The sequence below is a fragment of the Talpa occidentalis genome, unplaced genomic scaffold (genome assembly GCF_014898055.3).
Source record: "Talpa occidentalis isolate TD23 unplaced genomic scaffold, MPIMG_talOcc4v2.1 talOcc4.11, whole genome shotgun sequence".
In the NCBI taxonomy this organism is placed as follows: Eukaryota; Metazoa; Chordata; class Mammalia; order Eulipotyphla; family Talpidae; genus Talpa; species Talpa occidentalis.
The window spans coordinates 101,624,618-101,646,727 of NW_023601104.1; the positions used below are offsets into that span (position 1 = coordinate 101,624,618).

Consider the following 22,110-nt stretch of genomic DNA (forward strand, 5'->3'; position numbering starts at 1 on the left):
AATGCCCAAAAAAGACCAAGTGGCAATTTGGGTGTCTCGATAATCACCTTCAATGGAAGTGGCTTGAATTCATCAATTTGACATGTAACGTGCCGAGTGGGTCTCAAAGCCCAGTCCCGTCTTCCCTTGTTCACAGGAAGCTGCTCTTACTGAGAAAGGCGCAGCGTAAAGACTTGGAAGACAGTCCCACAAGCAAAAGCTGACGCAGCAGGAGCAGCTGTGCCTCACCAGCCGGGAGACGGCCCCTCGAACGGGCGCGCGGCGCTCGAGGGCTGCTCCGAGGCGCCACAGCCCAGACGCGTGTGTGGCAGGGACGGGACACCCGGTGCCGCGGCGGAGCTGAGAGCCGGCAGCTGGCGATGGCGCCGGTGCCCCACACAGCCACGAACAGCGCCGTGGGCCAGAGCGAGTCTTACGCTGGTCCGAGGGCCTCACAGACGGCGGCGGAACGCCCCTTCCCGGCGGGACACGCGTCCTCATGCACGCGGAGCGGCAGGGGCCATGCCCCGTGGCCAAGTGAGACTCCGGGCGGCAGGGTGCTTTCATGCATGTGGATCAAACCGCACCAACAGAAGAACCACATGATGATATCGGGCAAAATTACGTCACGATTTTCCTGCCCCCCGTTTCCTGTCATGGTGCCTTCTGGCCGCCCTGCCCCGCAGCCGCCCGCCCCTTCTCAGGGCGCTGTTCTGCCGGGCCGCCGCGGTGTGGGAGGCGCGAGCCCCGCTGTCGTGCCGGGCCGGTTCTTGTTCTCATCTTACATTGTAGAAACACCCCGATCGGTTCGTCCACGCTCTTACTGCCGACAGCGTCCACCGATGGCAGGACGAGGCTGGGGTCGGGCAGGCCCCAGGCCCCAGCAAGTGCCCACGGGAGCCCGTCCGCAGGGAAAGGCGTGGGGCGAGGCGGAGGAGAGTCCACCCCTGGCGGCACACCTGTGTCCCGCCAGCCCCGACGCGGCCCCGCCTGCGCCCTCCTGCCCGCCTCCGCGCAGCCGTCAGATGGAGACATCCTGCGCAGCCCGTGCGGGCTGGCCTCGTGCGGGTCTTACCGGGGCCGCAGCCTCACCAGTGTCCCCCTCCATCAGCCTCCTGGGCGCCCTGGGGCAGACCTGGGCAGCCTCCTCGCACTTAGGCTCAGCTGAAACCTCAGCTCTCTGGAGGCAGAGCTGGTGCCCTTGCCACCCCCCGCACTCCCCTCAGATGGCGGGGTTCTGCCTCTTCCTACCCCCACGGAGGACGGTGGTCTGGGGCCCGCCCGCACTGGGCATGCCAGGTGCACAGACGATGCCGGAGACCTGGGCTGCCGCATTACAGACCAGCCCCACCTGCCGCCACCCCTGCTGCCCAGTTTGATGGTGGAATTGGGGGCTCAGAGCTCCCCAAGAGAAGCCACTCTTGGGATCCCCAGGGAGGCCTGCCTGGCCCCAAACCCCACTTCCTGGGAGTTGGGCAGGTGGGTGACGGGTGTGCTTGAACTGCCCCTTCCTTCCTTCCCAGGAGGAGCAGGGGCGGGTGGAGAGACACGGGACCCGCCATAGGCTGCGGATGGCAGATGTAGGGAACACCGGGCTTTCTGGGGGTTGCTAAGTGGTGTCCCCCAACTTCCCCTGTGGAAGCCCTGACCCAGCACTTCAAGGCGACTGTGGAGGCTGGCGGGTGCGGAGGCGCAGGGCCAGTGAGGGGCGGCGGAGGATGTGGGCACAGACCCGGCTGGGGGAGGCCCGCCAGGCCTTCGCCCGGCCCCAGGGAGTGCTTTTGCGTGTTAGCCGGGCGGCAGCAATGGAATGCGGCCCTGCAGGGGGTGCCCCGAGCCGCGCCCCGGGCTGCCGCCCCGCCCGCCCCGCCCGCCCCGCCCGCCCCGCCCGGAGTGAAGCGCAAGGGCCTCGCCCCAGGGCTGCGGGCGGCGCCCCGGGCTCGGCCGCCCGCCGCGAGTGGCCAGCGGGGCGCGGCGGGGTCCTCGGCCTCGGGGTCCTCGGCGCCTCCGCACGTGGCCTTCGGCGGGCCGCGCCCCTCGCGCGCCCGGCCCGGCCCGGCCCGGCCCGGCCCGGCCCGCCCCGGTGCAGCCGCTCGCCAGGCCCCGCCCAGGTGCGCCCGGCCAGGGCCGGCTCGCGGCCCCGGGGCGGGACCCCCGGCTCCAGCGGCCGCCCCGGCCCGCCCCGCCCCGGCCCGCCCCGTGCCCTCCGCGCCCCGCCGCGCTCGCCAGTCCGGCCCGCGGCGCCCGGCCCCTGACGCCTGCGGGCATGGCGCGCGCGGCGGGGCCCGAGCGGCGGCTCCTGGCCGTCTACACCGGCGGCACCATCGGCATGCGGAGCGAGCGCGGCGGTGAGGCGGGCGGCGCGGGGCCGGCAGCGCCTGGACGACCCCTCCCCCGGGCGGGGGGCGGGCGGGGGGCGGGCCGGGGCGCCCCGCTGCAGCCGCCCCGGCCCTGGGCCTGGCGCGCTTGGCCTGCGACCCTAGGAGGGGCTTTGGGGCTGGGGGCTTGGGGCTCCCGGCCGCGCGTCCTTGCCCTGGCGCGGGCCCCACGGGGGCGGCAGGCCAGGCCGGCGAGCCGCCCGCGAGGGCTGAGCCCTTCAGGGAGGACCCCAGTCTGGGGGGCATCCCCAGAAGTGGGAGAGGACCCTGCACACGGCACCTAGAACTTTCTGGCGTGCCTGGGTGCCTGGGCAAGCGGGAAATCGGTCCTGGGCTGTGGGGCGCCCCCTCCCTGGCACCCCACACAGCCTCAGCCCCTTCCTGAGTCCCTCCCTCCTGCCGTCCCCACCCCCAGCCCTCTCCAGGGGGTGGTCCCAGGGCCACAGGGGCGCTGGCGCACTCACCCCTGCCAGCCCCTCTGCAGCTGCGCCAGCCCTTGCTCCCCCAGCCCTCCCTCCCCACCGCGGCTGGCACCCCACCCGCGTGCCCTGCACCCTCCCCGCGCTGCCTCAGGTGCCGGCCCCCCTGCCTGGAGACCCACAGCTCCGCACAGCGCTGTGCCTGTGGGCTTCTCGGCGCGGCCCTGGGCCCGGTGGCTCTGGTGGGGGCAGCAAGGACTGGGGAGCCCCCGGGGCAGGGCAGAGTGCAGGGGCGGCCCTGGGACCGGTCTCTCTGGACCTGGCCGTGGTTGGCACCATCCCATCGGGCGCCACACTTGGCCTTGAGGGTCTGGGCTGTGAAGACGTGGTGGGCTCCACGCCACCTGCCCCACGTCCTGTGCTCCCACCGGCCCCTGGAGAGAGGCCTCAAAGTCCCATGCCTCGAAGGTGGATGGGGAAAGCTGGGGTGGGGGGGGTCGAGTCTTCCCAGGCCCTTGGATTCTGCTCCGGGCGCTGGGTGTGAGGAGGGGCCCCATGCCCGGAAGCCAGGACCGGGGAGACCCAGGAAGACCGTCCCGTCCTTGCTGGGTGCCCACAGTCTGCTCTGGGGGGGCGGGGGCAGCTCTCGGGGGGCACTGGGGTTGGGTTGACCGTTTAGCACCGGGGCAGCCCTGCAGGTGGGGCGTGTGCCCCGAGGGCCTCGGGCCAGGGGGGTGTTGAACTCGGGACTCCAGGCCCAGCCTCCGGGATGTCCGGTGGGAACAGGCGTCAATGATTAACCTGCCCCGTGCAGCGCGCAGGCCGTGCGGGCGGGGCGGCAGCGGCAAAGCCGCTTGGATTGCTGCTGTCGGCAGCGTTTCTCGCCTGCTGTGACCTGACCTGCAGGGCACAGGGCCACCCCCAACGCTGTCCAGGCTCAGACACGGAAGGTAGAGGTCACAATGGCAGCTGACACCCCAGGCCCAGCCCGCTGTCTGCCGGGTCAGGGGGCACGTGTCAGGGGACGTCGTGAATCCTCGGCCAGCTGAGGCCCAGCTGCCCGAGACTCCTCCTGGCGGCCGGGCCTGCCCGTGTCCCCCTGAGCCCGCCTCCTGGCACGCACAGGGGAGAGCAGAGCGCCAGGCCAGGCGTGGGCAGGGGTGGGGAAGACCCGCCCTACCTGCGGAGGAGGTGGCCCGAGAGGGACCGCACGTGTCCACACCGAGGGGGTGAGGGGCTCTGGGTTCCCGAGGGCGCTGCGCCGGGGCTGAGCCAGGGCCCTCGGGGTCCCCTGCGAAGCAATGGAGATCAAGGGAGGGGAGGCCGGGGTGGGGTCCCACCACACCGGTCCCGGCCCACCCCCACCCCAGTTTCTGCACCCATGCCCACTGTGGCGGGCAGTCGCTGCCCCCAAGGGCGTCCATGTTCACAGCCTGGAGCCTGAGAAAGTGTCACCTTCCAGGTGACCTTGCACAGCAGAGGCCCCACCGGCCAGACCAAGGGCACCGACCTTAGTCTGAGACCCACTGTCCTGCGCCCTTCCGGGGGTCCTGCTTCTCTGAATCGAAGGCAGGAGAGATGAGGGGAGGCGGCCAGGCGTGCGCGGCAGGCAGCGGGAGAGGCCGCAAGCGGCCGCTGGGCAGCGGGGAAACAGTTGGACGCGCGTGGAGCCGAGTCCCAGCACCGCCCTCTGAGCCTGCAGCGGGTCGCATCCCCCCACCCGGGGAGGGGACGGGAGAGGGCGGCTGTGCCCCCGTGGCCGGGTCCTGGGCAGCTGCAGCCCGTCTGTCCAGCCTGACAGAGCTCACCTGGCCCCACCCCCCATCCGGCCCTGCCATGAGTGCCGACCCCCTGCCCCCCGCAGTGCTCGTCCCCGGGAGGGGCCTGGCCGCCGTCCTGAGGACACTGCCCATGTTCCATGACAAGGAGCACGCCCAGGCCCGTGGGCTCCCCGAGGACACCCTGGTGCTGCCGTGAGTGTGGCTCCGGAGGCGGGGTGTGGGGCGGCGAGCAGCCAGCTGCTGGGGGGCCATCCCAAGGCGGGCACCTCCAGGCCTGGGCTGCCCCGGCCAGCCGTGGGTGGCTTGGTTTTTGGTGCTTCCGCAGTGGGTGCAGCCCGGCTCCTCACTTGCATCCCTCCCACGGCCACCGTTTTAGACCTGGCCCTTCAGGGCTTTTGGCCTCCTGCTGCCTTGGGGACTGCAGGCCTGGGGCCTGGCCACACAGGGCTGCGCCCAGCCCGAGAGGCGGGCGGCCCCCAGGCGGCCGTGGCTCCCTACTCTGGGCCAGGTGCCCACTGCCCTTCACAGCTGGGAGGCCGGGCCCCAACCGCCCTCCTGGTCGCTGACCTCCTGGGCCATCCTCCCCCAGGGTCATCTCGGTCAGGGAGGGCTGGGCCCAGCTCACTCCTAGAATTCTGAGTGACCTGCAGGGAAACAGCCCGTCCCGTCCCTCACTGGCCCCTCCTGGATCATTGTCCCTGCCCCTGGGGACGGCAGCTGGAGGGGAAGCCAGGCCGAGGACTCAGGGTGCTGAGGGTATATGGGCAGGTGCGGCCCGGGGGTCCCTGGGTGCAGGGGCTCGGCCGCTCCCGAGGGGCACAGGACCGCCCGGGGGACAGAGCGGGATCTGGCCTCCCACCTCCCAGGCCTGCCAGCGGCGACCAGAGGATTGTCTACACCGTGCTGGAGTGCCAGCCGCTCTTCGACTCCAGCGACATGACCATCGCCGAGTGGGTGCAGATTGCCCAGACCATCGAGGTGGGGGGGGGGGGGAGGCGGCCCCGGGACTCGGGGATGGGGCTGCAGGGAGTGGGCGGGGCTGCAGTGTGGGCAGGGCCGGAGGACCGGAGAGCAGGTGGGGCCGGCAGGGCGCTGCGCCCCACTCGGAGCAAGGGCCCTGGGGTCCATGTGGGCTTTGCCTGCCAGACCGTGGGAGCTTCGGGGAATGGTCACTTCAGGAGTGTGCAGAGCCCTTGGGTCACTTCTGCTGCAGAGTTTCGGAAGCCCCTCGCCAGTGCAAGCTGAGGTGTGGGCAGTGTCCACTTTTGGCAAAGGAGCTCAGGGACAGGCGCCCTGGTTGTTCGTGGTCTGCTTGACCCAGTTGGCAGCCTGGGCGAGGACCTGCCATGCGTCCCGGAGACTGATGAGCCTGGTTCCGTGTCCTCTGCCCACCTCACACCCGCCCTGCGGTTGTGGGGCTTCTGGCCCAGAGGAGGACGCAGACTTCCCACGGGGTTCGGAGCTTACAGTGAGCGCAGCACATGGACGCCTCACGCTCTGTGAGCCGGCGCCGGCCTCTGTCAGCTTTTCGCTCTATCCTGTCCACCCCCCGCCCTGCACAGCTGACCCTGTGCTGCCTCCGCTGGCTGGGGCCTCCCACAACTCTAGGCCCATTCTCACCCGCCCCCCTCAAGACGCCCTGCTCCCCTGGGCTTCATCATCACGGCCCCCTTCTCTGGCAGCTGCAGGGACAGGCTCACATGTCTGTCCCCTCATTGTGAGCAGCTGGGACAGTTCACCACCTTGAGTCTGGCCCCTGTGCCCCCACATGGGGCCACTGGCTGCCCCGGGCAGGTGCGTGGTCTCTGACCCCGGTCCAGGCGGTCTCCTGGTGTGACCAGTGCGCTGTGCCAAGTGCCGGGTCAGCTGTCCTGCCGGCCGGCCCAAGACCTGCTGCGCTGAGCCCCGTGTGGCCGGCAGAGGGCGCCCCTGCCCGCCCTGCAGCTCACCTCTGCAGTTCAGACCCAGCGTGGCCTGGTATTGTGTGGGGGAGGGGGGTGTCTGGGGGCCCTCAGAGCTCTGCTCCCCACAGCTACAGCCTGAGTCAAACCCGGCTGATGCGGCCTGGCTGCCCTTGGGAGGTGGTGGCCGGAGGGCAGCCCGGTGAAGCCACCCCACTGCTGCCAGGGGGCCGGCGGGTGGGGAGTGTGGGGCCGCGGCAGTGCCTTGGCTTGGCAGGACCTGGTGGGCCCTGCCCCCGTGTGCCCACCTGCCCAGGTCCGGTCTTAGCAGCCTCCCAGCATGGCTTTGCCCACGGCCCCTGCAGCTCCGCTGCCCTGCAGGTGGGGCACCCAGGACCCTACACTGAGCTCTGGGGTGGCCCCACCCCCAGACCAGTGTTCTCGGGTGCCCTGAGTGGGCATCGCCTGGGGAGATGCCGCCCTGAGATGTAGAAGGGGCAACCGTATTCTGGGGGTGTCCAGAGACCCCATTCCTGGTGCCCTGAGGGGTGTCATGGCTCACAGCAGGCAGGGAAGCCGTCGCGGGGCGGGGTGGGCCCCCGCGGGGCTCCCTTTCCTGGCCAGCAGGTGACCAGGCCCCCCACACCCCTCCTGCTGCTTCTGGCCCCTTTGCCTTCGCTCCCTGGCAGGGGCGGGGCCCGGCCCTGGGCGGGAGGAGGCCCGAGTGGCGGGGCCAGGCCCACCTGAGCGCACCTCCCCCACAGAGCCACTACGACCAGTACCACGGCTTTGTGGTGATCCACGGCACTGACACCATGGCCTTTGCCGCCTCCGTGCTGTCCTTCGTGCTGGAGAACCTGCGGAAGACTGTCGTCCTCACCGGCGCCCAGGTAGCCCCGCACGTGGGGGAGGGTCCCGAGGCCTCAGGGCGGGTCAGCGTGTCGGGACCGGGGGCCCCCGGGTGCCTGCGCTGTCCTGCAGCTCCCGAGGCAGCCTCTGCTCTGCCCATGCGCTCAGGGCCTGTCCTGCCCGCCTTTCCTCCCACCGCGGCCCCATCAGACCTGTCCTTGGGGGCCGGGGCCTATGCCACCCTCCTCTGTCACCCCACCCAGCACCACCCCAAGCCAAGGCAGGTGGAATGTCCTAGAAAAGAGCTGGGCTTGAGGAGAGGCAGCAGGGGACGCGGGGTCCCACTAGGGCCTGCCTCCGAAGCGCTTGGTGGGGGTGCTCAGAGGGCCTGCAGGCCCTGTCCGCCCCACGTGGGCCTGGCCGCCTGCCCTCCCCAGGGTGCCGGCGTCACGTCTGGCCTGGCACTCTGGGGGTGGGGGGGATCGGGCTCCGCCCAGACCCTCTGAGCCCGGGGGCTGAGACCTGCCGGCTGGGAGGGGCCGGGATCCCACCCTCGCTCCGCCCTCGGCTGGGCCTCAGCACCTCGGCGCCCTCGCTCGCAGGTGCCCATCCACGCGCTGTGGAGCGACGGCCGGGAGAACCTGCTGGGGGCCCTGCTCATGGCCGGCCTGTACGTCATCCCCGAGGTAGCTTCCCGGGCCCAGCGGCGGTGGTGGGGCGTCGAGGCTGGGGCGTGCAGGGGGCGGCCACCGCGGCGCGTGTCCTCTGGGCGGGGCGGGTCGGCATACGCTGTGCCGAGGCGGCCCTCGCGGCCCGCAGATCATGCGCCGGAGCCGGCGCTCACCCGCCCTCACACGCGGGCCCCCAAGGCCTGTGTCCGGCCCCGCGGCAGCCCTTGGGGGGCTTGCAAGCTGGGGCGCCCAGCAGCCCCTCCTCCCGAGCAGGGCCTAGGGGCTCCCTGAGGAGGGAACAAAGGGCAGCTGGACAGTGGTGCCCTCACTGGCCAGCCCCTGCCCAGCCCTCCCCAGGCCCCACAGGCAGCTGGCAGGACTGGGACCCACTGATGGCCGGGGGGTGGGGGCGGCTGGGCTCCCCAGCACTGAGCTGCCGTCCCCCCGCCGCAGGTCTGCCTGTTCTTCCAGAACCAGCTGTTCCGGGGCAACCGGGTGACCAAGGTGGACTCACGCAGGTTCGCCGCCTTCTGCTCGCCCAACCTGCGCCCCCTGGCTGTTGTGGGCGCTGATGTCACAAGTACGCTGAGCTGGGGGACAGCAGGGGGTGCCACTCTGCAGTAGGGTCGTCGCTGGGGCGCCAGGTGTGTGCCCCAAGTTAGCAGGCAGCACATTGGGTGCTGTCCTGGGCTGCAGGGGAGCCCCAGCAGGTCACCCCACTCTGAGCCGGGGCCCCAGAGGAGGAGTGGCTTGGGGTCCCTGGTTGTGGCTTCTGGAGCTTGCAGGGGTCTGCGCCCCTCTATCTGGGGGGACTCACTGGACACTCCCTGCATGGGCGCGTGTGGCCCCGTGTCCAGCCTAGTCCCCGGGCCAGCAGCACGTGTGCCCTGAAGCCGCCCGCCACCTCCCCAGCACCTCCCCCTGCCTCTGCAGGGAGGATGCGGCCCCCGGGTCTCTTTGTCTTGGGACACCCTCTTAGCAGCCATAACTCCTGTGGTGGCAGCACCCCCGCCCTGTGCCTCTTATCTGCCTGCCCAGCTGGGCGCCTGGACCTAAATTAAAGGATGCGTCTCGGCCTGATTGATGCTGGCGTGGGGGCTCCCGCCCCCGTCCCCGGGAACCAGGCCCCACCCGCGCCGGGGAGAGGCGCCGAGTCGGCAGTTCCTCCTGCCGACAGGGGAGGCAGGGGAGATGGTCACACGGGAATGGCTGTGGCCGGCGCAGCGGGAGGCTGGGGCTGGCCTCGTGGTCCGCGCCCCAGGGGGCCCCGCAGGCCCCGCTCCTGTCTGGCGCTGAGCCTGACTCTGGGCAGCCTTGGGCCGGCCCTGCCCTGCTCTGGGGCACTGGCCCCTGCCTGGACTCGTGGTGTCCCTCAGATGGGCCCGCACAGCGGTCACTGCCTACTCGAGGCCACTGTGCCGGCCCCGCGCCCTGGTCATGGTGGCGAAAGGGGCTTGGCCGGTGGCACGCGCTGTGGTGTGGGCTTCCCCAGGCCGCTCCTGCGGGGTGAGGGGGCCTGTGGGGTGTGGCCACCCGGCGGTCCACCCCTCGGCCACCCTCTGTCCAGCCCCCACGCTGTGCCCCTGCAGCCTGGGCAGGGGGCGGCACACGGCAGCCCCTGGGACTTGGGCGCGGCTGCGGGGCTGGCCACTCTCACAGGGGCGGGGCCCAGACGCTCCTTTATCCAGTCATTTTCTCACCCCTGGGGGTGCCGGGTGGTGGGCGCCAGGAGGGTGGCTGAGGTGGCTGTCCCGAGGACGCAGCCCCGCTCCTGGGGCCAGGAAGGACACCGGCGCCTGCGGTTGTGCTGGGACATGCCAGCTGTGCTCCCACCTTTGCCCACCGTCCGCTGCCCTTCCTCCTTACCTGGGGGCCGGTGAGGGCCAGTGGGCTGCAATCCGGGCCTGCGAGGCTGGGCAGCTCAGGGCTGGTGGGCAGGGGTGTCAACTGGCCCTGACCGCTCGCGCCGCCCCTCTGGCCCACAGTCAATCAGGAGCTGGTACGGAGGCCGCGCGGGCCGGCTCGCCTGGTGGTGCACAGCGGCATGGAGCAGGACGTGGGGCTGCTGCGCCTCTACCCCGGCATCCCTGCCAGCCTGGTAGGCACCGCCCTCCCCCGTCCTCCCCAGGACACCGCCCCCCCACCCCCGGGCACTGCCTCAGGTGCCTGGGGAACTGCGTCTAGTGATGCCCAGCCCCAGTCTCTGGGGCCTGCACCCTCCCGCCAGCCGTGCTTGGCCAGTGGCACGCGCTGTGGTGTGGGCTTCCCCAGGCCGCTCCTGCGGGGTGAGGGGGCCTGTGGGGTGTGGCCACCCCTGCGGTCCACCCCTCGGCCACCTTCTGTCCAGCCCCCACGCTGTGCCCCTGCTGGGCAGAGGGTCTCGGCGCTTCCAGGGCCGGGCGCTGCCTCTGAGGCTGCTGGGTGCGGGCGGCGGGCGCATGCCCTTGTGCTGTGAGCGGCACAGCGGCCCCTTCTGTCCAGACAGAGTGGTCTTGCTCTGTGGCCGACACATGGGGAGGTGCCTGGGCAGACACCTGCTGGCCCTGACTCCGAGCGGCCACGTGGACCCCCCTGGGTGCTGGGCCACACCGCTGGTTGTTCTTTGGCTCCCCTGTGCCCCGAGGGCCCTAGGGCGAGCTTGAGGTCCTGGTGGGTGAGTGCGCTGGCTCCAGGGGCGGGCGGGCGGGGCTGTGACTTGGGCTGCAGGGGCAGCCAGGGAGGAGTTGGACACTTCCTGGGCACCTCTTCCAGGCTGGTGCCCAAGTGTACCTTCTGGAGACGGTGGGACTGTGGGTGCGGGGCCTGTGTGACGTCCACGCCCCTCCAGCCACGCTCCCGCGGCCCTCGAGCCCTCACAGGTCTGAGACCTGCAGGGGCGGGTGCTGCGGCTGGACTTGCCCCCGCGGTGTCCTTGGAGCTGGACGAGGTGGCCAGGCCACTGCGCAGGAGCCCCGCCCAGCCCATCACCTCGCGGTCTGACTGGCGGTCAGGTCCCAGTGGCCACACGGCCAGAGCAGGCCGCGTTTCCCGTGGGTGGCCGCTGGACCATCTCTGGTGTCTCTCGAGATCTCTAGAGCGTGCTGGGGAGCGGGGGAGCATGAAGAGCCAATGGCCACCTCCACAGCCCCTCACCCCAGCCCAGGCAAGGCCCCGGCACTGGGCTGGGACGCTGCCTTGGTCCCCTGGGTGCCGGGAGCTGGGCCTCCCTGGGTTCCCAGGCCGCTCCCGGGTCATCGGCCTCAGCACGGCGCTGGGCCCAGGCCCTCCAACCCTGCGGGCCGCCTGGGACTGGCCTGGCCTCCCCCTCGACCTCTGCCTGGAGAAGGAGCGGGGCCAAACTGAGCAACTGCTGTGGGGCGGCTGGAGGTGGCTCAGGGTGGCCCTGGGCCAGAGGCTCAGCCCTTGGGCTCCCCCCATGGCCAGTCTGGGGCCACCCTGGGCCGGGAACGGGTGCCCTGCAGCAGGGCGTCCAAGGGGCCGGTCCCTGGGTGAGGGGACCCGAGGCCCGTCTTCCCCTGCAGCCTCATCAGGGGTGGGGCCGGTGTCCCCACAACGTGGTGCACATGCCAGCTTCGGGGGAGCAGCCCCGTGCTGTTGCTCGGGCGGAGCGCGGGTGCGAGGCCGGGCCGGCTCCCTCGCCTGTGCTTTCTGCCAGCCCTGACCCGCTCTGCGGCCCCGCGCCGCCTCCTCGGCCCCCCAGGGTTCGGGTCATTGGCTCTGCAGCCCCGCGGCCTTCAGGGGTGCCGTGCAGGTGGGGTGTGGGGCAGGGCAGGGAGCAAAGACACCCCCTCCCTCTGCAGGTGCGGGCTTTTCTGCGGCCCCCCCTGAAGGGCGTGGTCCTGGAGACCTTCGGCTCGGGCAACGGGCCCACCAAGCCGGAGCTGCTGCAGGAGCTGCGGGCAGCGGCTGCGCGGGGCCTGCTCATCCTCAACTGCACCCACTGCCTGCAGGGCGCCGTGACCTCGGACTACGCGGCTGGCGCGGTGCGGGCAGGGCTGCGCGGGCTGCACGGCGGGGCAGGGCGGGACGGGGCCGCCGGGCACCCTCCCACACGCCGATTCCCACCGTGACCCTCCCCACAGGCCATGGCCGGGGTGGGCATCGTCTCCGGCTTCGACATGACGTCCGAGGCGGCTCTGGCCAAGCTGTCCTATGTGCTGGGCCGGCCGGGGCTGAGCCCCGAGGGCAGGAAGGAGGTGCGTGGCCGGGGCGCGGGCGCCGGGACCCGGCTCAGGCCCAGGTGCCGTGCAGGCGGTCAGCAAGCTGGACCGGCCTCGGCCTGGACGGGGCAGGGCTGGGGGCTGCCGTGGTGGAGGGAGCTCGCTTGGGGCCTGGGCTCCCCGCCCACTGGCAGCCCCAGTTTCCCTTCACATTCCCGGGGAGCTTCAGACCCGGCCGTGCCCAGGACCGCCCTCACCCACACCCTGGGGCCGGCCAGGCGTGCTCTGGCCGCTGGGCCCAGGCCGACTTCTTTCTGTTCCTTCTGCAGCTGCTGGCCAGGGACCTTCGGGGGGAGGTGACGCTGCCCTTGGCTGAGGGGTGCCAGGCCGCCCGGCGGGGCGGTGTGCTGGGCTGCCAGCTCGCCCAGCTCCTCAGCCTGAGCCAGGTACTGTCCGGCGCAGGCGGGTGGCATGCGGCCTCCGCGGAGGGACTGGGTGATCACTGAGCAGCGCCAGCTGGGGGCGTCCCTGCTGGCCTCAGCACCGGCCTGGGGGGCAGGGCTGCCTGGTGGGGAGCGGCGCGCTCAGGCCGAGGCCTGAGAGGCTTCGTGGTGAGGACCCTGTGCCCGTGACTGTCTGGGCGACCTCGAGCAGGGTGCCCAGCCTGGGGGTGGGGGAGGCCAGGGAGGCACCTCAGGGCCTGGGGTCTTGGCAGGCCTTGGGGTGACCGGGCCCCTGGGTGGGTGTCAGGCCTGGGAGCGCTACGCCCAGTGGTGCAGGGCTTGGCCACGTGCCTTGGTTTCCCCTCTGCGGAGGCGGGGATGGGCCTGTGTGGAGGGAGAGCTTCAGGGGTGCTTGCGGCCGCTGCTGGGGCGGCTGTGGTCAGATGAAAGAGCAGGAGGGTGTGGCCTGTTATTAGGGCAGCCAGGCTGGAGCTAATGACTCTCGGGGTGCAGCAGCCTTGTGATCAGGGCTGGCCGTGGGCGCTGTGGCAGGACCGGTGGGCGCGGCACTGCCCGGGGGCTTGCGGGGACCCCAGCCTCTGCGTCCGGGAGACCATGGAGGGCCCCACATTTCGGCCAGGAGTGGGGACAGCACCCCGTGCCCCCAGTGTGTGCCTTCCGTGATTCTGCGCCTGCACCCCGGCAGCTGTGGGGAGGCTGGGAAACAGCTCCGAGAGCCGCAGCAGGGTCCGGGTGGCAGTCCAGCCCTTTCCAGCCCCGGGGTGACTGAGACCGTGGCTGCCCTGGCGCCCCTGCCCGCCCACGCTCGGGATCCCAGGGAAACCCATGGGTCCAGGGTGCCACCCTTCCCCCAGGAGGCCGGTGTTGCACGGGACGCCCTGGTGCCCAGCCTGGCCTGTGCCGCTGCCCACGCCGGTGACCTGGAGGCCCTGCAAGCGCTGGCAGAGCTGGTGAGTTCCCCACTGTCCTCGGGGGCCAGCCCAGCCCTGCTGGGCACCGGGGCTGGGGCACTGGCCAGCCGTGGGCAGGACCGCCTCTCACTGGGCCTCCAGCCCTGCACCCTGGTCTGCCGGGCTCAGCAGCCCGCAGTGGGAGGGGGCACTGTGCCAGGCCCACCCCAGGGTGTATGGCCCTCCTCAGGCCCTCCCCGTGCCCACCTGGCCCTGCCCAGCCACCCTCAGCAGGGGTCTGTCCCTGCCTCGCCTAGGACAGCGACCTGCGCCTGGAGGACTTCAGGGGCCAGACGCCGCTGCACGTGGCTGCCCGGGGGGGCCATGCCGGGGTGGTCACCATGCTGCTGCAGAGGGGGGCGGACGCCAACGCCCGGGACGAAGACGGCCTCAGCCCGCTGCTGCTGGCCGTGCGGGGCAGGTACTGGGCCCGGGCACTGTGGTGGGCTTGTGGGCAGGGCACCCGTGGGGCCAGCCCAGACAGAGCTGTCTCAGAGTAGCCGCCGCTGCGTGTGGCTTCCCCCAGCAGAGCTGCGAGGGCGCCTGCTTCCCAGGGCGCGCCCCCCACCCCCGTCCCCGTGCTCCCAGAGTCCCCCCACCCCCCCCACCCCCATGCTCCCAGAGCCCCTCTCCTGGCCTCGTGCGCCCAGAGCTGCCCCCCTCCATGCTCCCAGAGCCCCTCCCGTGGCCTGGTGCTAGCCATGCCCGTGCAGGGGTGAGAGCCCAGCAGGAGCGTGGACTGCGGGCTGGGTGGTCAAGGCGGGCCTTCCTGGAGGAAGTGACCTCCGGTAAGTCCGACAAGGCCGGGGTCTCTGGCAGAGGAGCTTTTACGGACGCGCACCGCGTCACGCACCTGGGGCTAGGGCTGGTGCCGGGCGGGGTGTGAGGGGGCGCCAGACAAGACGCAGGCTCCCCAGCAAGCCTGGCGTCTGGAGGCAGGGCCTGGCCTAGGGAGCCGGGGATGCCCCGCAGCTGGTGTCCTCGGACATGGGGCCGAGAACCCAGAACATGGCTGAGACTGGGCACCAGAGGCCTCTGCTGGCCCCAGGCGCCCAGGGCCTGTGTTCAGGGCCGGCCTGGGGGTGGTGTGAGGGCCATGTGGGAGGGAGCCGGGTCTCTGCCCAGGCACTCCCAGGCACAGCCCCTCCCAGAGCTCTGGCTCTGCCCCCCCCCCCCCCCCCGCCGGCAGGGGTCTGGGTGCTGGCCAGGGTTAGGGTTAGGGTGCTGGCCGGGGAGGCCAGAGCAGGCCAGCATCACTGATCTCTGCCAGCACCCGCCTCTCCTTTCTCCCTGGCACCCCCTCCTAGGGCCAGGCTCATTGCTTTTGCCCACGGCAGCCACAGGCTTGGCGGGCACAGGCCCCATGCCCCAGTGGCCGGAGCCTTCTGGGCCGGGTCAGCCCGTCTGTCCCCTTCTGTGCCCGCCGCAGCCCGGGGCAGTGTAGATGCTGTTCTCGTGACTTCTGACGTGGGGCTGCTGGGGGCTTGGCATCCAAAGCCCCTGGGCCTCGCCTCCTTGGGAGTTCTCTTGGAGGGGGCGCTCACTCATCCTGTGTAGAGAGACTAAGGGTGTCTGGGTCCGGGTCACCGCTGTCCAAGGCAGGTCCTGGCCCCTCCCCTCACCCAGCCCTGGGGAGTGGCCCCTGGTGGGGGATGTTGGGGAGGGGCTTGCACGGTCCTTCCTGGCCGGGGCGGGGGTAAGGGGGGCGCGGGGGGCTGCTGGGTGCTCCGGTCCCGGGCTGGGCTGATCTGGCTGAGATTCAGGCTGAGCGCAGCGGGGGCGTGGGTGAGAGGCTTGATGAGCTCCCCCAGCCTGGGCTGGCCCCTCCTCCCTGCCCGGTGTCACAACACCCCCAGCCCGCCCAACCGGTCTCCCAGCCTTGCACCCCTGCCGGCCCACGGTGCCAGGAGTGGAACTATCCCCAGGGCTTCTTGGGGTAAGGGTGGGGAGCAAGACCCGTGGGCCCTCCCCCTTCCCAGGCTGCCCAGAAGTGCGGTGATCCCACAGCAGGGGCCTGACATGCAGTGGGGCCCCACAGCGCTCGTGCTCTAGCCCCCGAGCCTGGCCCAGCCGGGCCCCTGGGGACCCTTCTCTGGGCACTAGCCCGACAGGCTGTCTCGTCCCCACCCCTCCCCGCTGGCTGAGTTTCCCCAGCCCTGGTCAGGGGGGTGTGGTGAGGCCAGCTCGGGTGGGACGCTGTCCTCGAGGCCGGGTGGGACTCGGGCCTCTGGGACAGGCGGGGAAGACCCGGCGAGGCCTCACGGTGCGGACGGGGGCTGTGCTCAGCCATGGGCTCACTGAGCCCTGGGGACAGGGCCCGTACCTGCCCTGCACCCCGCCGTGTGTGTCCTGAGAAGTTACCCTGGACAAGCAGGGGTAGGGAACCCTGAGATCTAGGCAGGTGGGGGCCGGTGCTGTCCCAGGATCGTGAGCAGAGGCCGGGGGCCCATGTTCGGCCGCCCTCTCTTGTGGCAGGCATCGGGGTGTCATCAGCCTGCTGCGGGCAGCAGGGGCCTGCCTGTCCCCTCAGGAGCTGGAGGACGTGGGGACAGAGCTGTGTAGGTAAGGGCTGCTCCCGGGGACCTGGGGCTCCCAGAAGGGAGGTGAGGCCGTTCCCACCAAAGCTGTCCCGGGGCCGGGCGTTGTGGGCCTGCCGGGGTCCAGGCCCCCCGCCCCCGGCCTCCTGTGTCCCCCTCTGTGAACACTAGGAGGCCCCAGACTGTCCTGCTGTTTCTGCAGCCTCCGCCCAGGGAGCGCCCGTTGTGCAACCTGAAACGGGTGTGCGCCCGCGGCGGGCGTGTGCGTGTGCGAGCAGCCACCGGGCTGCGTGTGAGCGGGCGGCCGCTGACTCAGTCACCCACACCAGCCGAAACCAGACTCCAGGCGCCCGCTGCCTGCGGCTCGCACACCCGTGGCCCTGCTGGCTCAGCTGCTCGGAGCAGCCTGGCGGGCGGGTGGGCAGAGGGAGGGCGCCAGCAGGCCCCGACAGCCCGTCCCCTTCCCCAGGCTGGCGTCCAGGGCGGATGGAGAAGGCCTGAGGGCGTGGTGCCAGGCGGGCGCTGATCCGGGGCTGCTGGGCTACGACGGACGCAGCGCCCTGCACGTTGTGAGTGCCACTGCTGCCCCACAGCCCTCTGCGAGGCCACCTCCTCCAGGAAGGCCTCCCGGGTAGTTCCACAGGCTCCCCCCTTTCCCAGCCCCAGACCTGATTCCAGCTCTACTGGCCAATGCTGCTGGGAACCCAGGCAGGGGCCGGTCCTTCCCCGTCCTCCACGGGCCCGGAGCTGTGGGCGGGTGGAGGGGGTGCTGCGCTGGGACAAAGGGCGCCTGGCCGGGAGGGTGTCCGGGGTGGGGACCAGGCTGGGGCTCTGGCCCTGCAGCGACCCCCTCGTGCCCCCACAGGCGGAAGCAGCGGGTGACCTGGAGGTGCTGGCCCTCCTGCAGAGCCTGCAGGGCGGTGCCGATGCCCGGGACCCAGGGCCAGTGAGTCCGCCTGGGCTCCCCGCAGGGAGGGTCTTGGGGCACTGGCCGTGGGGTGGCATCGGGGCCTGGGGATCAGGCAGGAGGGCTTTCCCAGGCCCTCGGACCCCTGTGCTGTCCTGTCAGGCCGCTGTGTGACGCCCGGCGCCACGGAGAGCGTGACGACCCCAGCCAGCCGAGAAGCTCCGCCAGCCCTGGGGACCTGAGACGCTGCGGGGCTCCCGCCTACAGGGCCAGTCCTCACCCCAGGACCCACTGGGCTGGGTGCCCCCACCTGCCTTCCAGACAGGGGACCTTCCGGCCCTCGGAAGACTCAAGGCTGCCTGGGGGCCCGTCCTGGCACAGGCTGGGCCCTATAGATGGGGTGCCCGGCTCACCGCCCAGCGCCCCCGGTGCTCGGGACCTCCCATTTGCAGGAAGTGCCGCGTGGGTCTCAGTCGAGGCCTCGGCTCCAGCCCAGCGTCCTGCCTGCCCTGACCTGCCGCCCTGCGTGCCGCCCCCAGCTCCCGCCCCTGCTGCGGGCTCCCGGAACCGCCGCTCTTTGTTGGGGAGAGTGGCAATAAAGTCTCTTGGCCCCCCCAGGTCCCCAGTGTGGCTCCGTGTCTGTCTGGGCGGCACCGTGGGCTGTGTGGGGAGTCGCGCCCCAGGCTCTGGGTCAAAGGGCAGTGTCCTCAGCACCCTGGGGTGGGAGGCGCCTGGCCGGGCCCCAGGGCAGCATCCAGGCAGTGTGGGGTGAGTGGGCACCGGCTGTTCCCTCCCCACATGCCCTCTGCCCGTCCTCTCTCCTCCAACCGACACACGGAAGCTTGCATGCACCTCTCCCGGCAGACCCCCTCTGGACCTGTCACGGTCCTTCCCGGTGGCCCCTCAGCACAGCGCGCTCCAGCTCACCCCACAGGAGCCAGGCCCATCCAGGCCGCCTGCCTTGGGGGGCAGCAGGATGACCAGTGCTGGCCCTAGCTGGACCTCTGGATGCTGATGGGCAGGGCAGACCTGGGCCCGGTGGGTATGGCCCTGAGGGGGTGTCAGAGGCCCAGCTGGGCCAGGTATGTGGGCCCCTGGCCACCCCTCTGTCCAAGCCTGAGGCTGCCCGGTGGGGTAACGACAGCCCAGCCCAGGCCCTCCTGGTGGCTCTGGCTGGCTGACCAGGGCCTGCGCCGGCTGTGAGGAGCGTGGGGGCCGCCTCCGCCAGGGCCCTGTCCCTGGGAACTGCTCTGAACGCCCACATGAGGATCGTGTCTGTCCATCTGCCCCGGGCACTGGGGAGTGGTCGGGAGGACTGGCCCGGCCTGGGGTTTGTGCCTGTCATGGTCTGGGCAAGAGTGGGACACGGGAGCCAGCCCTGGCGGCCCTGAGCGCGGCCTCTCCCAGGTGGGCGGACCCGGCGGCTCCACCCGCTGCCCCGGGCTCCTTAGCCTGGTTCCCAGGCCGGGGCTGGCTCCGCCTGGCAGCCCTCCAGATTCTCGCCCAGGCACGGGTGTGCCGGCCTTGCACAACCAGGTAACACCCCAGGAGCCTTTGCTCCACACCCCAATGAAGGCCTGGGCCTGGGGCCTTGGGGCAGAGGGGCTGGAGCGCCTGGCCTGGCCCCGCGGGTGGGCTGGCCCTGGGGTTTGGGGGGCTCTGGCCCTGGCCCAGAGAAAGCAGGAGGGCTGAGGCCGGTTCCCAGCCCCTGCGGAGTGCCACGTCCTCTCCGGGCACCGGCTGCTGGTGGGAGGTCCCACCCCTTGAACCTGCTCCCTGGGCCCCGGGCAAGCCCGCCACTCGCAGCCACTGCGCCCATCCCCTCGGCCTGCGAGGCCCTGTTGTGAAAGCCGCAGAGCTCTGGTTACCCCACATGGCGCACCCTCCCAGAACACGTCTCGGGCTGCCAGGGTGGAAACGCCCACTCTGGCCTGGGTGTCCGGGAGGGAGCACTTGCCGGGCTGGCATGTCCCCAAGTGGGTCACTGATGACAGGGGAGAAGCCACTGCCCGCCAGGCGGGGGGGGCCAGTACAGCCAGGCACCCCCACCTGGCAGAGGGTCCCCACGCAGCCAGGTGCCCACCCGTTGTGTGACTCAGCCTGACAGCGCGCGTCTCCTGGGCCGCGGGCTCGAGAGGCTGGGGAAGCCGCAGACCCAGCCTGGAGCCTCCTCGGAGCCTCCTGTGTTCCTGGGAGGAGGCCTGTGGTGTCCTGTCCTCCGGGATCTCCAGCCCGCGCGGGCCGGCCTCCTTGGGGTGGAGCCATGCAGGTGAGGGGCCAGTGGGCCCCTGGCCTGCTGCACCGTTGAGGAAAACCAGGCCCGGGCCCATACTTGGGGCTCCTGGGCATGTGGTAGGGCATGCGGGGTACAGTGTGGCCCCGGGGGAGAATGTAGGGGATACCTTGAGCCCCTCAGGGCCTGGGGGGACCATAATCCCAGGGAGAGCTGGTAGCATCACTTTGGTGGGGCCTTGGCCCCTGACGGCCCATCCGGGACCCGGGTCTGGGAAGCTGTGGCCCCCAGGCCTATGTTGGCCGGCCCCGGGGATCCCCACCATGAACAGATTCCGAGTCAGGGTCCCTGGCCAGGCAGTGCCCCCGGGTGCCTCCTGCACGTGGGGGCAAGGGGTGTGTCCTGGTCAGCCCCCCTCCCCCGGGCCCACACGAGTGTGACAGAGGCGCCTGCCTCTGCTGAAGAGGACAGCCCCGTGGGGGGCTCTGCCAGGGCTCGCGACTGGGCAGGGAGAGGTCGGCCGCCAGGTGTGGCAGGGCACGTGCAGGCGTCACCCTGGCCACATGCACCTGTGGCTCCGCCCTGACCCCACTAGCGCCTGCTGCTGGGGGGATGGGGCGCCCCCACTCAGTGCCCCGAGGGCCTCTGTCCCTCTGCGCCTCGGTGTCCCCAGCCGTAACGCGGAGGCCACCGCCGGGCTGGTCACCGACACCCGAGGGGAGCCGCGGAGGCGGGGGGCGCACAAGCTGGCAGCCGCGGGGACCCGCCCCAGCCGCGGCCCAGAGGACGAGGGGCTCCTGCGCGCGCGGCCGCTCAGCTCGTGCGCCCCCGACACAGCCGCCCGCGGCCGGAAACGCAGGCGGGACCTCGGGGCCGCCACCCCACGTCCCCGCAGCCTGCCCGGCCGGGCTCCTGTGCCCCCCGCGGGCAGCGCGGCCGGGCGCGGGGCTGCGGGTGGCCGGGCGCGCAGGCCGGGCCGCGGGGGCTCCGGGGCGGGGCGGCGCGGGGCGGGGCGGGGCGGCGCGGCCCTCCCCCGGGAAGAGGCTGGGGCGCGGGGCCCGCCGCCTCCGCCTCTGGTTTCACTTTCGCTTCGCCCCCCCCGCCCCCCGCCCCCCGCGGCGCTGCCTTTGAAGTGACGGGCCCGGCCCGGCCCGCGCACCTGGCGCTCCCCGCGGGGCGGCCCCAAGCGGGCGCGGCCCGGCCGGCGCGGCCCCGACGCCAGGTGCGCCCCCCGGGCGCGGGGCGCGGGGGCGCGGGGGCGCGGGCGCCGGGCGGGGGCCGGGCGGGGGGCGGGCGGGCGGCGTGAGTCAGGCCCCCCCGCCCCCCGCGACGACCCGCCGCGCGACCCGCGGGCCCGGGAGCCGCCCGGCCCGGCCCGACCGGTCGGGCCAGCGCGGCCGGCGCATTCCGGCGGCGGGGGCGGCGGCCGCGCGCTTAAAAGGCGCCCGCGCCGGCCGCCCTCGGAGCGCAGACGCCGGCCGCGCCGGGCCGGGCCGGGTCGGGTCGGGCCGGGCCGGGCCGGGCCGCCGCGGGCCGCGGGCTCCAGGGGCTGCCGGGCGAAGGGCGCGGCCCGCGGGGCCTGCGGGGCCTGCGGGGAGCGCCGGGTGCGCGGGCCCGGCGCGGGGGCGCGGGGGCGCGGCTCTGCCCGGCGCGGGGGGCGCGGCGCCGGGACTGGCGCGCTGGGGCCAGTGGTTCTTGACAGTTCAACAGTCTGTAGCGCAATTGTGAAATGTTTAGGACCACTAGCCCCGGCGCGCCCGGCGGCGGCCACGTGCGCCCGCCCGCCCCGCGTCGGCCCGGGAGGAGGAGACGCCGCGCCCGGCCCCGCCGCGCCCCGCGCCCCGCGGCGGCCCGAGAGCGGGGCCCGGGCCGGGGCCCCCCGGGAGCTGCGCGGCCGCCGCCCCGCGGCCCCGCGGCCCCCGCCCCGCCGCGCCCCGGACTGGCCGCGACGGGCCCGCGGAGCAAGGGACGCCCGGCCCCGGGCTGCGCGGCGGGGCCGGGGTCGCGGCCTGGGCCCGGGGCCCCGCCGGGTCTGCAGGGAGCGGTGGGCCACGGGCTGCCCGGGCGGAAGGCGGCGGCGCCCGGAGGGTCGGGGCGGGCGCGGCCCCTCGGCCTCGGGCCCCTGCGCGGGGGGGCCCAGGGGAGCGCGCCGCGGGCGGGCGCAGGCGGGGCCGTGCGCGAGGCCGGGGGCTCAGCCGGGGGCCCTTCCCACCCCCAGCAGGGGGCGGCCACCCGCGCCAGGGGCGCCCCGGAAGGTAAGGCGGCGGCGCGGGAGAAGGGGGGTGCGTGCTCAGGCGCTGGGGTGCGGCGCGTTTCAGTCCCGCGAGGGCAGCACCTGGCTGGGGGGCCTTGGGCCACTCACCTGCCTCTCTCAGCCCCGCCTGCGCTTGGGCCCGTGTGGGGGGCCCGGTGAGCAGCTGGGGGGCTGCCTGCTGGGCCGGGTGTCAAGGCTGCTCTGTGCGCGGCTGCGGCTGCGGCTGATGACAATAAAGCGAGTCCAGAGCCTCGGGGTGACCTGCGCTGTCTCCCTCCTGCTGGTGCCAGGCATGGTGGGGGCCCGGTGCCTCACTCTGGCCAAGTTCTTTTTCTTCAGTCTCCCAGGGGTCCCCAGTGCCTGCTCAGCCTTCTCCTAGCCAGAGCGGGCCTGCTGGGCTGGGTGATGACCAGATCCTCATTTCAGCCGATCCCAGCCCACCTCAGCCCCCACCCCGCTCCATCCCTGCCCACTGGAGGATCTGGCCCTGGGAGGGGCGGGGGCTGGTGCCCCCAACCTGGCACCGACTGAGAAGGTCTTGTGGGTTCAGATGCCAGCCTGCCATCTGCAGGCCAGCCGCCCCGCAAGCCCTGGAACCCGCCTCACTCTGCCGGTGGGTGGTGGCCG

General features: G+C 72.6%; 1 protein-coding gene across 1 annotated transcript; it reads left to right on the forward strand.

Moving 5' to 3' along the window:
• The first annotated feature begins 2,245 nt into the window (after positions 1 to 2,245).
• On the forward strand, positions 2,246 to 21,862 carry ASPG (asparaginase). Its single transcript, XM_037501864.1, has 19 exons — positions 2,246 to 2,327; positions 4,641 to 4,749; positions 5,424 to 5,535; positions 7,223 to 7,348; positions 7,910 to 7,993; positions 8,432 to 8,558; positions 9,964 to 10,076; positions 11,779 to 11,961; positions 12,061 to 12,174; positions 12,468 to 12,584; positions 13,457 to 13,552; positions 13,810 to 13,973; positions 16,028 to 16,114; positions 16,559 to 16,658; positions 16,955 to 17,035; positions 18,404 to 18,532; positions 19,096 to 19,265; positions 19,903 to 20,143; positions 21,605 to 21,862. Exons 1-19 carry the CDS (start codon positions 2,246 to 2,248, stop codon positions 21,860 to 21,862), a joined length of 2,493 nt encoding a protein of 830 aa, XP_037357761.1.
• Positions 21,863 to 22,110: the final 248 nt, after the last annotated feature.